A 17,887-nucleotide genomic window follows, 5' to 3' on the forward strand; every position below is an offset into this window, starting at 1 on the left:
GTGAATTCTGATGTTCCTTAGACTACTTTGCTCTAATGAACAATGCTGAATGACTTTTCATTTTTGCCAGCAATGCTGTTGTGGCCACGTAGCTCCTAGGATATTAGAGAGATGAGTTGGGTGAAGTAATATCTTTTATTGGATCAACTTCTGCTGGTGAAAGAGAAGCTTTTGACTTTACACAGAGCTCTTCTTCAGATCTGCTTAGTGGTTCCAAGAGTAATGGATCCTAATACCAAGTTATTCATTTGGTATCCTAATACCACATGGATCGCTATACCAAGTAATAATCACTGTATATGGGCATGATTGACCAAATGAACAATATGAACATCTGCAATATCCTCAAGTGTAATCCTTTCCCACATAAAATATTCCATAGAAGAGGATGTTTTCTTTAGTGTGTTTAAGAGTAAATTGACTGATACTTTACCAAGCACCTTTTAATTTAAAACTACTTATTTCTACAAGATATCATAAAAAAAAAAATCTTCCATTTGAAACATAAAACTTTCCCACAATGCTTATTTGCTCAATGAAATTTAAAACTGTGGGACAGCTTGAAGCTGTTCTCAAACCATTTTATACCGAACCAGTGCTACTGTAGTAATAAACAACTTTATCTCTCTATTCTACAGCGTGATGTTGCCTTAAAATGGCAAAAGGTAAGGTAATACAAAAGAGGTTAAAAAAGTGAATTGCACTAAGATCTGAATTTAGTGGATCTTTACCCTTCAGAGGGTATCTGGGGTATCATTCAGATCTTGCATTTATGAGAATCTCAGATATCTTATGTGATTCTGTTTCATTAACCTGCAGTAACACTAACACATAGTGGGTGCCTAGCATTTCCAGACATACAGATATAGAACAGAGAAAAGAGTATCCTCAAACTGTATTTTTAAATATATCTGATCTAGTATGACTTACTTTGTACTACTTGTACTTTATTTGCTTTGGAAAAATAAAAAAACTAAGAGTAAAAACACAGATAGACCTTTCCAGCATATTGGTTCTCTCCCTTCCCTTCAAGTAATAGGCTTATAAAAGAAGGATCTCAAGTCTATATATTTCAAGAGATTTTTAGACACTAGAAACTGAATACAGTTGAATCTCAGTGTTCTCGTAAGTTCTACTGCACATCACTTTCTTAATATTTCTAGCACTCATTTAAATATTGTAGATTTTTCTCGTTCAGCCAACACACAGCCTGCCCCATCTAGATCTGGGGCTAAAAAAAGTTAACCTATTTGGTCTGCTCTCGAAATTCTAAGACTAGATCCCGAAGCATTAAGTCCAGAATTCAACACATTCCCAACTATTACCGAAAGAGCACTCTGTAAAAATCCAACGAAGAATACATTGGTTATTTCCACTGATTTGGAATCTGAAGTCACAATTTAGAAGATTATTATGAGCACACTCTGAAGAACATTTGATGGATTACATACATCACCCTACCCTCTTATGGCATCTAGAGAACTGCTTACATTACACAGCCTTCAGTCAATCCATCCTCCACACAAACTTTCTTCAAGTTTTGAAATTAAGTCCCCATCTATTCACAACACTGAATCCTACAAATTGGACTGCAATTTGACAGATGCACAATTTCTGAAACTCCAATACAGTTTCAAGAATATTTTAAAAATCTTAATTGAGAGATACCATGCCCATCTGCTTACCAACCATTTAAAACGGTCATTTTAATTCATAAAGGAGTATAACAGAATTAGACTAAAAATTAGGAGAGAACACATTCACTTCCAAATAACATTTTTCTTTATTCTATCTCTAAACTTCATGACAGTGTTTTCTTGTTACTGCAGAAATACAAGGTTCTTATGAGGGTAAAAAGAGGGAACTGGTGGTTGCAAAGCAGAAAGGGCATTTTCCAGACTTTCGTGAAAATTATCTGTCTCTCTCAAGGAGTTCACAAGACTCACTTCTTCCCTTAAAGGTCTGAAGATATCAAAGGAGACATATACTTCCTGATGCTTTTTGCCTTTCTCCACCATAAATAACAGATCTGACAGAAGAGTCTCTGAGCAGGAACATTTTCCTTGAATATAACTTCCAAGTATTAGGCCAACATGAACATGAAAACAAAAACACCACACTGTTTTAGAATCCTTCTAAACATTAAAGCAATCACTAGACTGGGAGCTGCTCAAAAATTTCAATTGCTATCTTAGTGGAAGCCAGTAATTCTAAAGAGAAATTCACAGAGCTATTTCTTACTCCAGCCTGAAAGCTTTGAAACTGACTCCAGTATTCTGCAGAGAAACATGCTAACCCTATAGTTGGACAAGCCCTACTGCAAGAGAAAATTCCTCCACTACTCTAAAGTAGATAACTGAACATTACAAAAAAGCCTTGCAGTAAAATGTCAAAGTGAAAAGGGTAGAAGGAAAAAATGTTTCCACTGTACTGATCATTAATGAGGAATGATAATTTAATATTTACAAGGTGCACTAAATATTATCTATTAAAAATCACCTTTAAGTGTCTGCTGTCTTGTAAAACTAATAGCATTCCACTTGACATTTTAAAAATAAGTACAATTATTAAAAAAATATTTTCAAGACAAGCATTTATCAAGCTAAACACATTCACTCATGATTTTTATTATACCAGTGACTGGTCCTTCTACTTGTTTTTGTCACAACAAAATAGGAAAGGCTAACCATTTTCAAAAATGAAGTTTAAAAACAAAAAGTATAAAACACCATCAAAAGTTTTAAAAACTTACTTTAAGTTATAAGGTGATTTTAGTTCTTAATTGACAGTAAAATATTTACCAATTTTTATTTATTTATTTTTAAGTATAAGGATACGTGTAGAGTTCCATATATCTGGATTTTGCCATACTTTGTCTGGTATAAACCTGTTGAATTCCAGCTCTAAGGTCATCCCATATCTGGTCAAGACCAATCTGTTTAAGTCCATGTGGGTTCTGACTCCTATTCGACGACATCTTGTATTTCCTGTAAAGCCTTCCAGAGTAGAAGTCTGAGATCTGGCTATTCCTCCATCAGATTCACAAGTAAAGTAACATTCCAAATTCAGTGACCAAAAAGATGTTCTTTACATACGAAGAATGATATCCCCTTGCAAGATAACCTACCAAAAAAAAGTAATTAGTTAATAACATTCACTGACAGATTCAATTTCATCAGCTGCTAGAACAAAAGATATACCATTAAGTCATCCAAAAGTGAACATTACATATTTAGAGAGCTGTCTGCTAATAATATCACCAAAGCACCTACTCTTCAACAACAGAACATACTAATCAGGAGATTATTATTTTCAAATATCCCTAAGCTTGCATGGTGCTTTATAAACAAATATGACAAACAAATACAACAGCTCTTGCAGCCTAAATTCACAAAAAAGAAGGCAGTGACAAAGAGAGGTGAGGCCAAAGTAGAATGAAAACTTTCTGAGTGACGTGCATGTTTTAGGAACTTTGTATATTTTTGCTGCTTTTTATGACCTGCCATGCAGTTGATGGCTATTTTGGGTGTCATATTTGAAACCCAAACCAAGAATGACTACAAATTTATGTACAACAAATCCTTAATTTTAAATATGTAAGTGGAAGAGCAATGATTTTACTGTGTGCCTTCCATATCACTTCAGCTTCATTCATTAAAATAAGAATTTGGAAGACAACCATATTGTTAAACTGCCAAAATATTGAATATTTTAGGAGTCATCAGTATACATGGTTGCTGCAGATGGATATTAAAGATCTTTAACATTCATTATTAGTTCTCTATAATGAATTCAAGGTACACACCAAACCATGAAAGATCCACAAGCCCATTTTATTTTTTCAGACAGTAACAGAAATAACATTTCTGGAGGTTAACCCATGAGAAATGATCACTGGCCTCTGGCTAGTAATTTCTCCCAGCCATTCATTACGCCCAGGATAGGTACAGTATAGAAGGCTTTATTTCTTACATATGATGTAGGACAATTAGATATGATTTTTTAATTCTGAATTTAAGTGATACAGGATGAAGGTCTTAAAAATAAACTGCTGCTGAACATATTATTTGCATATGATCCAGAATAATACGGTACAGTATAGTAATATAGTTAATACCTGAAATTAGAAGGACATTTTAAAAAACACCTATACAAAGAAATATCTATATAGAACATAAATATTTTCTAAAAGTAGCATATACTATTCCCTAGAAATTATCCACTCCTCCACAGAGCTTCTTAGCTGCATGGCAACGGATAATAGACTACTATTCTGAAGTGAACAAGTAAAATAAATAAAGCTAGCTGTTTCATTTTGGTACCTGGGTGTCAGAAAGTAAAACGGTTGGTGTAAGGAGGTCAACAGATGTTGATGACAAGAATATAAAAACTTAAATCTAACAGCATCCCTGATTATTTTACTGATATCAATAAGCATCAGTAAGACTATTTTCAAAAAATATATTTTTTATAAAATATGTCTGATAGCTAAAAAAGCAAGTTCCAGCAATAAAATAAATGTCAATGTTTTGAGACATTTATTGAGAAACTTCTAAAATACATCTTGTTTTCATGAAGGTGCTCTGCATGTAGCAGACATTCAATTTTACACTAGCATACTCTAATATAGAAAAATGTCAATATAATACAGGGCATTCAGTCCGAAATAGACAAACAACAGTCAATGTCAGTTATTTCTACACATTGACAAGTCCTTACACAGAAGATGAAAGTTGCCTGAAGTCAGATGTGTTAATGGAACAGATAGTTTACTCCAAATGTTTTGAGGTGCAATCCTAAAGCGGTTTCTGATAATCAATTTGGGGTCTTACCACTTTAAAATTAACAGACTGTGAGGAGCAAAGGAACATTTCATTTTTTTTCCCAAATATTTATGTAATTTATTTTTCAGACACCTATCAACTTGGAAGTATCTGTTCCTTACATGCTTTAAATTGCACTGCAACATCCACATTTGATTACAACATTTCAGTATGACTTGGTTAGTTTCCATCTTGAATTTTGCTATTAAATGCTTATAATATATTATTATAATCAACTGAGTTTACTAACTTTATAGACTTAAAAGATTTGCCTCTTCTAGTAATTTGGCACAAATTTTGAAAGATGGATAAAACAACAATTGCTTATACAGCTCTTTCCAAATACCACTCGTTCACAGAAAAACCAGAAGGGGAATGAGAGGTTATTTGACTTAACGGTAATAAAGAATAGCTGCCCGGGGTGCCTTTGTTCGATCCCGCATCCATCTCCTGCGGGAGATGGATCACAGCTCCCACTTCTTCTATGCCCTGGAGAAAAAGAGGGGGGCCAAAAAGCATGTCACCTGCCTCCTTGCAGAGGATGGCACCCCCCTCACGGATCTGGAGGAGATGCATGGAAGGGCCAGGGCCTTCTACGCCAGCCTTTTCTCCCTGGAACCGACCGACGCCAAAGCCTGCAGGATGCTCTAGACCAAACTCCCTACAGTCAGTGCGGGCGAACGAGACCGGCTGGAGCTGCCTCTCTCTCTCTGGCCGAGCTCTCAGAAGCCCTGTATCTCATGCCCACCAACAAATCAACACACAGGTCTATAAGTTTCCTATGAAAGTAGCCTCTCCTACTTATCTGTTAAGAAAATACACTATGCTGTTACATGTACAGCAAAACCAAGTTTTGCTATGCAGCAAGGTTGCTGTTATAGACAACTTTTTTCTATGAAAATCTGAAAGCTTTATTCCATAGGTAAAATTACTGAATGCACTGTTCAAGTCTATTTTAAAATTCATGCTCAGAGGGCCCCATGTGAAATTGGAGGATATGAACAAGTCAACACCAACTACTTATACTTAGTTTCTTTCTTACATAAGGTGATGATGATGATGATGATGATGACGACGACTCCAAAGAGAACAAAAAATACAGTTGTACATGCATGACTTTTCTGGATATCTTCACTTAATATTTCAAGCCCTTGGAATCAGTCATGACAAGGAAAAACCACTATGTAGTGTAGCGGAAAGAGTAATATCTACAATACTTTTGAACTTATTTTCACAGTGCTGTACACTGTATCAGCCGCATTTTGCAGATAGGGAAACTGAGGCATGGGATTTATAGTGACTTGCCCAAGGCAATGACCGAGCTGGAATTAGAAATCTGACATTCTTGGATTCCAGTCCCGTGTTTAGTCCACCAGAACACGCTGCCTTCCAAGAAAAAACACACTGCCAGTTCAAAACTAAAGGCTCAATCTTCTAAAGTTAAAAGTCTATGGGACTTCTCACACAGGTAAGCACTGTTATCAGCAATGCGTAGAAGATCAGTCTTGAACTGTCAGTCAGTGTCCTTTCTTGGAAAGACTGGATGCTCTGCTGAACCGAGTTTGAGACTAGGAACCAGGAACTTCTGAGTTATAACCCTAGCTCAGCCACTAACTTGCTGTGTGGCTTTGGCGCACAGAATTTAGATTCCAGCCGTACCTTCCTCCAGCACAGACCACAACTCCTATTCATGTTAATGAACTGGTAAAGCAATTCCCAAAGCACCTCTTAGTACATGTCAAAGGTGCAATGAAACCATCTCATTCTGATATATATATAACCATATATCCTGAACAGTTTTTCAGAATACAACGTATATTGTCTGATGCACTCCCCAAAACTTAACACACAGAACTGCAGAAGAGTCCTATGAGATAAAGTTCCATAATATTCTGCCAAAGTAAACTCATAACCTTGATTAACATGAGCAAGAGAGAAAAAACAAAGGGAAAAGAAAGTTGATCATACACTATCTGGAATTATGATCCTGATGGCTCAAAATGGGTAATTGAAGATAATGAATTTGCACTTTAGGAGCATGATCCTGCATTACTGACATCAATATAAGTTTTGACTTTAGCATTTATGGTATATCCTCAGGCCAACACAGCACTTTTCATTAGAAGCATTATCTATTCATTTCCATGGACCTCTATCACAACTTCAGCTTGGCTCAATACCTACCCCCTGACAAGAATCTGTTTCAAATGGTGGAACAAAGAAAATAAACATTCAGTGAAGTTTCTCTGTCAGTTTCTTGCCAGGGCTTTACATGAGGCAAGGGAGCAATGGTGGCAACCTTCATGTGGTCTTCCCTGGTAAGTACATTTTAATTTATGTGTATGAACTAATGCCACCACTTTATAGACTGATTATTATTCATCGACTTCTCAGTCAAAATAGCAACTTTTTCAAGAGCTACACTAATTGACTAATGGGCTAGTTCATTTGTCTATGAGAACTTAATGTTCAGGGCCTATCTTGTTCAAAGGTTGATGTCATCGCAAGGCTGCTGATAGACATCATCATCAACGTCCTGGTGCTGCAAGAAACATACACTGCAGAAGGCAGCTCAAAATGGATACATCCTTCTCTCTCAACAAAACCATCCAGAACATGGAATGGCCACCTATATCAGGCCAAAATTAAAAAACATAGCCAATGCACTACCAACAACAGATGACAGTTTCACAATTGATATCCAAGTCAGTGAGCTGACAATATATAACATGTGTAAGCTATCCAATCAGCAGTGACCTTTACCAACCCTATGAAAATCACAACACCCATCTGCATAGTTTGGCAATTTTAACTGCCACCATCCAACATGGGGCTATTCAATGAACGACAGCGTAGGCAAATGGCTCACTGAGTGCGCACTGGCTCAGTACCTTTTGACGCAAAACAAAAAAAGTGAACCTTCTGCTCAGCCCGATGGAAGAAAGAACACAGACCTGATTTATGGACTCCAGTGGATCACAACTCATTGCATTTTGAACTGTCCTGGACCCCTTCCCACACAGTCAGCACAAGCCAGTGGTGGTATAATTGGCCTCGAACTCATCATCATTACCAATGTACTAGTTCCATGCTGGAACCAGAGATGGGTGGACTGCCTGGATTTCTCCACCACCATAAAAAAAACCCCATTAGTAGCATACCTCCAAAGCCTTAAAACTTCAACCTCTTCACAAAGCTTATTATTAAAGCCACAACGAAGACTATCCTCCATGGTTACAGGAACTTCTTTATGCCATGCTGGAGCCCAGACAGCAAAACTCTCCTAAGGGAGTATGAAGCTTCTGGTGACCCAAACGTAGCCACTGTTCTCTTAGAATCACTGATTTCTACATGACAATGATGGACAGAGATGATGGAGGCCACAGACTTCACAAATAGCATGGGCCAGTCTGTGGAGGTGGAGCGGCACCATCAAACCCACATACATTTCAAGTCTCTGCTAACAGCACTGCCAGCCTCCTACTAAGAAATTCTAAGATGTCTGTAAGCCAACAAATGAACTGAGAGGAGAAATAGCTCTTAAAGAATCCTGCACACAAAGCGCCCCTTCTACAAGTCTCTGTCAATCCTTTACAAGAGCCAAGATTGATGCTGCCATTTCTACCACCAAAGCAGGAAAAGCAGCTGGCACTGATGGCATTCTTCCAGACTTCCTTGAATATCTCAGACCAAAAGGGCACGACTAGAAGGCAGCACTATCCACAGAACTCATCAACACCAGCCAATTCTCAACATCTTAGAGATGATCAAAGATCATCGCACTTTTCAAACCAGAAAAGGTGCCCAATGAGCCACAAGCTACCACCTTATTTCCCTCCTCTGTACAACATACAAAGTATTGGAGTGGGCAAGCCTGGTGAGGCTGACCATCATCGTGGAGACCACAACCCCCCAACAGGTTTTAGGGCAGGGCGAATGCTGTGACCAAGTGCTTGTACTGACTGCATATTGAGGCCAGCTTTCAATGGAAGCTTGAAAAGGGCGCAGTTTTTATCGACTGGTCATCAGCCTATAACACTGTCTGGCACAAGGGCCTACTGCTGAAGCTATCCAACCTGCTTCTGTGTGACCAGACATTTTGACTCACTAGGTCAATGCTTTTGGAAAGAACCTTACGTGCCACCTTGGAAGTTAGGTTAGCAAAAAGCAGAGTCTGCACAATGACCTCTCAAATAGGGATCAGTACTACCACCATCCGTTTTTAACACACACAAACACACACGATGTGCCCAAAATGAAATGTTGCAAGTTAATTTATACTGACAACCTGGCACTAATGACACAGGCCGCAGTATTCAAAGAAGCAGAAGACACCTTTAATACTGATCTGAAGAGGATGGAAAATTCGGTACTGGCAGCTCAAACCCAATCCACCAAAACTGATGTCATCAGCTTTCCATCTCAGCAATTCTGAAGCTAAGAGGATGCTTACTGTAAACTTCTGCAGCAAGAAAATTGCCCATGATCCTAATTCCCACTACCTAGGGGTCACTCTCGATCACAGTCTTACCTGTCAACATCTGAAGCAGGTGAGCCATAAAACAAAGAGTTGCATCAATATCACCCAAAAGCTAGTCAGTTGTAGCTGGGGTTGTGATGACTGAATACTATGAACAGCAACGCTGTCTTTAGTAGAAGTTCGCTCAGAAACTTGTCGATAGCCATATAATTGCGGCTCTAGGACTTGTAACTTGCACTCTGATGGCTTCCAACCCTCACAAACATCCTTCTTCCAACCATCCGGTGAGAGACAGGAACATTGCGAGAGTATAAGAAAACTCTCACTAACCAAAATCTCCCACTGAATGACAACCTCATTCATTCACCTTGTATTCTCCTTAAGTCTTGCCAACCATTCTGGGGAGCTGGAGAAGCTCTTCTGTCACCCAGCTTCAACCCAGGAGACAGCTGGTGGATGCAATGGGCACGCTCTGAAGTAAACAACAAGCACCTCACAGATTAAGCCAAAGTAGAACTGCCTGGTTTCTTGCGCCACCGGAGACTGTGGACAACCATAAACTGTATCAGAACATTACATGGAAAACGATCACACCTGATGCACAAATGGAGAATTAAGGATTCTCCACAGTGCAAATATATAGACTCCAAATCATTGAACAAATTGTGAACAAGTGCCCCAACCCCATACTGAGCCAGCGGGAACAGACGAATCACTGTGGGCCCAGGAGACCATGCCCCCTCACTCCTGCTGTGCATGCTCCTGGTGGAAAGGACAGATAAAAGGAGACATCCCATCTCAGTCTGGGCTGGTTGAGGAGGAAGGACACAAGTCGCAAGCTCCGGCAGAGGAATCAGAGACTCCCCAAGCGGTGGGAACCATAGACTCGGAATAAGCTGTGAGCAACCAAATGACCAGAGAGGTCAACAGGGATGCTGAGCAACTGCCAGCCAGGGAGATGACAAGATGCAGGAAGTGGTAGGAAGTGGTAGGAAGTGACCCAGGGAATGTAGTAGAAGCCGATGCTTAATCCCATAATGGGGAATTTCCCAGCTTCGTAGTGCTCTGAGTCAGAACCTAGTGGAGCGGAGTGGGCCCTGGTTCCCCTACCCCCCCTTGCCACTAGAGGGTGGCTACTGTATGTTTGCTCTGCCCCGCACAGAGAGTCAGAACCCCCAGTGGCTGTTTGCCTGCTCCAGCCAGGAGGCTCATGGGACATAGACTGTTTTGTTTGCTCTGCCTTACCAGGGGTCCTGCGATCACACTGAGGACCATCCCTCCAGGAGTCCAGATGACAGTGTGATGGGGTGTATCAACCCTGCACAGGGCCAACGGCGGCGGCCCCCCTCAACAAACAGGGCCCCCCGTCACATCCCATCTTTTAATTTTCAGGAGATATAGCAAAGGTGCACTCTGCATCTCCTAAACTCCTCAAATGGATCTCCAAGTTTTCGATTAACTTGAAAGAAAAAGAACATGAAGCAAGAGAGGAAGCACAATGCTTAATATGTACCAGCATTTATTCACCAAGGAGCCAGTGAAAATCCTCAAACTCAAAACTATAATCTCAGCACACATGGTGCAGCAGTATCAATAACACAAAACCAATTTAATTAAACAAAGTTAAAAATTATTCTGCTATAGCTATGCTGACATAACTCACCCAGATGGACACAACTGTGAAATCAAAGGGTAGGTCTACACCGCAATAAAAGACCTGGCCTGGGTCAATTGATTCTGGCTTGCAGGGCTTGCACTGAGGGGCTAAAAATTGTGTAGGTGTTGGTGCTCAGGTTGGAGCCTGGGCTCTGAGACCCCAACAAGGGGGAAGGGCGTGCGAGCCTGGGCTCCAGCCCAAGTCCAAAAGTCTACACCCCAATTTTTAGCTCTGAGAATTGGTGCCATGGGTTTTTTATTGCAATGTAGATGTATCCAAAGTGACTTTACTCCAGAATAATTACTCCACTTCCAAAGGCTGCAAAGATCTCTTTGCTACTCCTAAGCAGTGCTGAGTCATACCAAATGTCTTGGTGACTGTCATCTCCCTTTATTTCCCATTAGCTAGTGTTATACTGTATATGAATAAACTTTATGCAGCAGCACAACAATTTCCTGCATCACATTTTTCCAATGCCACCTTATTTTTTCCCCTGCATCCAAAGAGTGGTAAACTGAGACCTACTAAAATTCTTGTCATTCATGCTGGTGCCAATACCATGGAGAAATCTACTGCTTGAATCTTAAAGTGATAATAGAACTACTCTATATAATAACATTCCTGCTAAAACTCTGGAAACTCCATATCTGAAGGGGAAAGGACAGAAAAGAAGAGATGATTCCCTTCCTTTATACTAAAATAATATAAAAACCATGTCTTGCGCGATAACACAGAAACAACAGTTGCAAAAGACTATATTATTTTAAATCCAGTCAATAAAAGTTTGCTTTCAATTAAAAGCCAGTAGAGAATGCTACATTCCTTTTAGAAATTCAGGTTGAGAAAAAATGGATGTGCATATTGTATGAAGCTTATAAAAACACAATATTTATCCATCAATATCAATCAACTATAAAATGTGCTACTGTAATTCAAAACAATGGTGCTTTATAAAACATTTCCATGAGTTATTTCCTATTAAAAATATCTTTTACAGGCATGGTGCCAACCTACATACACCCATTCATTTCCAAAATCAATTTCTAAAGTGGAGTAAACTACAATTCTGTTATTTTAAATTCCCAACTCTTATGCACTAAGAAGCAGGTGTTAAGTTTTCTGACCCCAACAATCACTTGTAGTTCTTGGGTAAAATTTTCAAACATGCTTAATTGGCTTTGTCACTTTTTCAAAAAAGTAATGTAATCAGGCATTTTGAAAAGTTTAACCCTTGCCTAATTTCAACCCATAGAAAGAGAATACTCTTCTATCACTCCTAGAACAAGGTGCAGCAAAGTATCAGATTTCACTGTGCCAAAAAGCGGTAAAATATTATGAAAAATGAAATTTCACTACATATTACACAGTACATTCAAAAATCTCATATGCTTTGAATACTAGTAATGAAGTTTAAACCTTGGCAGCCTCATTATATATTATTTTACAGATTAAGATCAGAACTCCATTCTTCATATTTTGCCAACATATCGCAAAATACTGAACTTATTTAATTTTTCTAAAAATGAATATGATTCTCTGTATCACAAACACAGTACACGCTTGTAAGGGTATGCAAGCAGTTGTCAGTCCTTGGCAGAATCTGGTTCACTCACCCTACTCACTGGACAGCTGCTGCAATCATATCAGGCCTTTGGTGGTCATCGCAAAAAGTGAAGCCAAAGCCAAACCAAAAAAGGAATAAAGGCTTAATACAGCCAGAGTCCAAAAATGCAAAATGAGATTCTTGCAGCCAAAAAGTCTTTAAATGAACTTTTTGGTAGTTCGATTCCAATAGTTAGACAAGAGGCACCTTTTTCTAATAAGTCCCTCCCACCCTAAAAACAGTCTTTAACACCTCAGTCAAACCCTGCTCCCTCAGACCAGAGATTTCTCTATAATCTCTAGTGAGTGAAGGCACCTGTTAAATTTAAAATTACCTGCCCTGATGAGCAACATTTAACTATATAACCACTAAACAAAGGCAACTGTCTAAACACCCTATCACAGAGATCAGTTAGTAAGTATACCACATAAATACAAGCACATATGCTCACAAGAGCAACAGCACACTAGACATATATACTGCAGACATACTGTATAATGCTACTAGGATAGATAGGTGCATGCCCCAACAGAAGCATTACGATTTGGTCTATGACACCAGCCTACTGTAATTTGGGGCCAGCCTTCCAGAGGCCTGAACCACACAGCAAATTTTAAAAACAACTCAGGCTGCTACATGGTCTAGCTCCAACCAGTTTTAAAATAAGTCCAGCTGAACTGACCTTAAAATATTAGAATTTTCACAGAAAGCTCCCTTACCATAGACTCCTTAGATTTTAGCTTTGTACTACACTTATCTGGGCACATAAAAGAAAACTTTTTCTTGGCATCTGTCGCACATAAAGCAGACTTTGTCTTCTCAGTAATAGACTTAGTATGAAGCAGAGAGTTTGAAGCATATAAAACCAGTTCACTATCCTTCACCTCCGTTCGCCAAAGATGGGCAGCATGATTCCCCTCAGATTTCAGTATGTGCAACATGAATGTACATATATATAAATGCCAATGGGGGTGCAACAGTAGACCTTTGGCAACATAGGCATGAATGTACAGTAAAGAGTTCAGAAATAATACTATGCCCCTGCAGCACACACCCTTCCGTAAAATAGTGTTAGACACACCTTTGCAAGTTTGTTCAATTGTAATCATTAACATGAAAGAAATGTGATAGAAGATTATAATCTAAAAACAATCAAAGTATAATTTTTCAAATGAAAGTTTTCCATGTAAAAAAGTACTGCTCAGATTTTTTTCTTCAACATAAGAATATTATGGGCCAGATATTGGAAAGTCTGGCCTCTACAATTTTTGTATCACAGATTTGATGGCATAAAATTCTGGGCACTATTTTCCTCTGTGATGGAGTATATCAGGCCTTCTCTCCCCTAGCTGCTGGCGGTGGCAACAGCCTACAGCTCCCCGCTCAGGTAAAACCCACCCAGAATGGGCCACCAACATGAGGACTCCACATACCTACAGGGGTGAGGAGGATTTATAGATTCCAAAGCCAGAAAGCATCATTGTGATCTAGTCTGACCTCCTATATAATACAGGCCACAGAACGTCTCCAAAATAATTCCTAGAACATATCTTTAAAAAAAAATCCAATTTCGATTTTAAAATTGTCAGTGTTGAAGAAATAAACATGGCCCTTGATAAATTGTTCCAATGGATAATTACTCTCACCACTAGGAATTTACATTTTATTTCCAGCCTGAATTTGTCTAGCTTCAACTTCCAGCCATTGGATCATTTTACACCTTTCCCTGACAGATTGAAGAGCCCATTATTAAATATTTATTCCCCATGTATAGACTGTAATCAAGTCACCCCTTAGCCTTCTCTTTGTTAGAATCAATGAACTCAAACTATTTAGCTTATCACTATAAGACATGTTTTCTAATAATTTAATCATTCTTGTAGTTCTTCTGTGAACCCTCTCCAATTTATCAACATCCTTCTAGAATTGTGGGAACCAGAACTGGACACAGTATTCCAGCAGCAGTCATACCAGTGCCAAATAAAGGTAAAATAACTCAGTGGTTCTCAACCAGGGGTACATGTACCCCTAAGGATATGCAGAGGTCTTCCATTTAGATATTTGCCCAGTTTTACAACAGGCTATATAAAAAGCACTAGCAAAGTCAGTACAAACTAAAATTTCATACAGACAACTTGTTTATACTGCTCTATATACTATACACTGAAATAGAAGAACAATATTTATATTCCAACTGATTTATTTTATAATATGTTGTAAAAATGAGAAAGTAAGCAATTTTTCAGTAATAGTGTGCTGTGACATTTTTGTATTTTTATGTTTGATTATGTAAACAAGTAGTTTTTAAGTGAGGTGAAATTTGGGGGTATGCAAGACAAATCAGGGGTTTGTCTGAAAGGGGTTCCGTAGTCTGAAAAAGTTGAGAGCCACTGAAATAACCTCTACTCCTACTTGAAAGTCCCCTGCTTACACATCCAATGTTTGCATTAGCTCTTTTGGCCACAGCTTCACACTGGGAGCTCATATTCAGATTATTATCCACCATGACCCCCAAATCTTTTTCAAAGTCACTGTTTTCCAGAATAGAGTTCACCCCCATCCTGTAAGTATGGCCTACATTCTTTTTTCCTAGATGTATACATTTACATTTAGCTGTATTACAACACAGTTTGCTTGTGCCCAGTTTAACCAAGCAATCTACATCGCTTTGAATCACTGACCTATCCTCTACATTATTTATAAATTTTTGTGTCACCTGAAAACTATCAGTGATGATTTTAAGTTTTCTGCAGGTCACTGATAAAAATGTTAAAATGCATAGGGCCAAGGACCAATCCCTGTGAGACTTTACTGGAAACACAGCCACTGGATGACAATTTCCTGCTTACAATTACATTTTGAGTTCTATCAGTTAGCCAGTTTTTAGTCCACTTAATGCATGCCATGTTAATTTTATATCATTCTAGTTTTTTAGTCAAAATGCCATGTGGTACAAAGTCAAACACCTTATAGAAGTCCAAATATATTACATCAACACTATTACCTTTATCAACCAAACCAGTCATCTCCTCCAAAAAAAGATATCAAGTTACTTTGACACGATCTATCTTCCATAAACCCATGTTGATCTGTATTAATTACATCACCTTTCTTTAATCAAGTCCTGTATCAGCTCCTCCATTACCTTGCCTGAGATCAATGGCAAGCTGACAGGCCTACAATTACCTGCATCATCCTGTTTATATTTAATAATTGGTGCAACATTTCTTCCAGTCTTCTGGAACTTCCCCACTGCTCCAAGACTTATAGAAAATCAACATTAGCCGTCAAGAGAGCTCCTCAGCCAGCTCTTATAAAACAGTAGGTTGAAAGTTATCCAGAGTAGTGAAGTACTTTTGCTGGCATAGCTTAGTTCCCATACTGGCTCCCTGCAGAAATTAAACTATGCTAACAAAAGAACTCTTATGCCAGTATACCTGCATCTATGCTAGGGCTTTTACCAGTACAGAAATGGGGGAGGGGGGGCACGGGGGAACCACATGCCTAACCTTTCTGTGGGGCAAAAGTTTTTAGTGTAGACCTGACCAAAGCAAAATTTAAAAAGAAAAAAGTGTCATCTCTTTACTTTTAGTAATTTTAGATGGTATTTGTAGCAACAGAAGGCAGAAAATTTTCAGACAAATTTGATTTTCAAGTTAATGTGTCCTTTAACTCAAGACCTTGGATCTTCCTATGACTGACATATGTTACAAATCACAGGATGCTTTTAACTGAGCCTGTAGGGGTTACCTTTGCACTTGTTTGCCTACCATGTCTAGCTCTTACATTTAAAGAAGAAGAATGAGGTTCTTTGGGAGAAGACAGCATATGTGCATTGCAGGTCAAGCCAAAGAGTGAGCATGAGAGAAAGAAGAAAAGCTAAGGTGGTCAGAAGGACTTGCAGACCTATTTCATTCAAACGTAGCATAAAGTCTAAATCCAAAACTGAATAAGCTGAACAAAGATAGCAAATACACTGTCCAGAAGGCTTGTGGCAAGACCAAGGCTTGCTGTTGAACTGGCCATGGAGATGCAGCAAAGGAAGGTAAGGGAGGATAGCCAACAAAGGACAAAGATATAGCAATAAGATCGAGCAGGAAAAAAGGCAAAAAAAAATATATATTTTTTTTAAGTGAGTCAAGAAAATGCAATTTAGCAAGAAGGGCAGCAGCATCATGGAAACCCAGAAATACCGATTTGGGCAGTTCAGAGACTTCACTGAAAACTGTCGAAAATTCTGTTAAGGGTGCTTGCCTTCCTGAAACTTTTCCTCCCTTTTTTGAAGTAACTTTTTCCAGTAAATCTCAAAACGTCTATTTAAAATGTATTTCATAAAGTGGAACACTATGACCCCACAAATCTCTATGGAATAAAATACCATTTTAGCCTGGCCTGACATTTCACTATAGCTACCACTGTACGTGCAAAACCACCTCAGCAAAATTAGAAACTAAAACACAATCTGCTTTTCCCTAAACCCAGAGCACTGCCCACTCCATTTTAGAGAATTTAGCTTACCACAACGTATGATTTCATATGATATTTTAGCTACACACTTGAATTTTTAACTGTAATTAACATTCTTTATATAGGCACCCTATTCTTCATCTTATTATCACCTTAAGGTTAGGTAAACTATGACTTCTATCAGTTCCTTAAAAACGATGAAATTTTAATCGCTGCCATTCAGTTCTGGCCCCAATCTTCTCATGAGCTCACGAATTTTACAGCTTCTTCTACCTTGTTAATTTTGCAGGACTTCAGCTGATCAAGGCACATCCGGCCACAGAGCCCGCCCATTCAGCTTAGAAATAATAACAACAATACATTGATTTGTCTTGCAAGCAGTCTGAAGTTTCTAGATGTTCAAATATATCACTTGGGTATAGTTTTAATTCTGAAGTGCTTCCTCCTTATATGTACTCATACCAACATTTCATTCACAGGTGATAAAAACACTGGCATTACAACTAGTATAAAGCTAATGCAGATCACCAAAAGAAATTAGTGATGCTATGTTTTGAAATGAAGTATATTTTACAGGAATACTATTGTTAATTAACTTCCTATAAATAAAAAATGATCACTCATGGACTAATTTTCCTTGTTACTCCATTTTTTTAAAAAATAAGCTTATATTTTAAATTCTATATTTGACTATAAATTAGTGCTTCCAGTTTTAGACATATGCCAAACACAATGACATTTATTGACAATTTAAAATAATACTATGGAGCAATGCTACACCATTTTTAACTCCACACAGTACCACTAACTACCTTAACTCTTGATGCCTAAAAGACAACAGCCACGGGGTGCACAAA

At 38.4% G+C, this 17,887-nt stretch overlaps 1 protein-coding gene across 2 annotated transcripts in view; it reads right to left on the reverse strand.

The window, feature by feature from the left end:
• CUL1 (cullin 1) overlaps window positions 1–17,887 on the reverse strand; it is an 82,710-nt gene that overhangs the window by 56,645 nt on the left and 8,178 nt on the right. For both annotated transcript variants that reach the window (XM_054019113.1, XM_054019114.1), the window contains exon 2: window positions 2,838–3,123. In XM_054019113.1, coding sequence (XP_053875088.1) covers window positions 2,838–2,977 — 140 coding nt within the window. In that variant the 5' untranslated portion in view covers window positions 2,978–3,123. The remainder of the gene's footprint in view (window positions 1–2,837; window positions 3,124–17,887) is intronic.

This window comes from Malaclemys terrapin, chromosome 2 (assembly GCF_027887155.1).
Source record: "Malaclemys terrapin pileata isolate rMalTer1 chromosome 2, rMalTer1.hap1, whole genome shotgun sequence".
NCBI lineage: Eukaryota > Metazoa > Chordata > Testudines > Emydidae > Malaclemys > Malaclemys terrapin.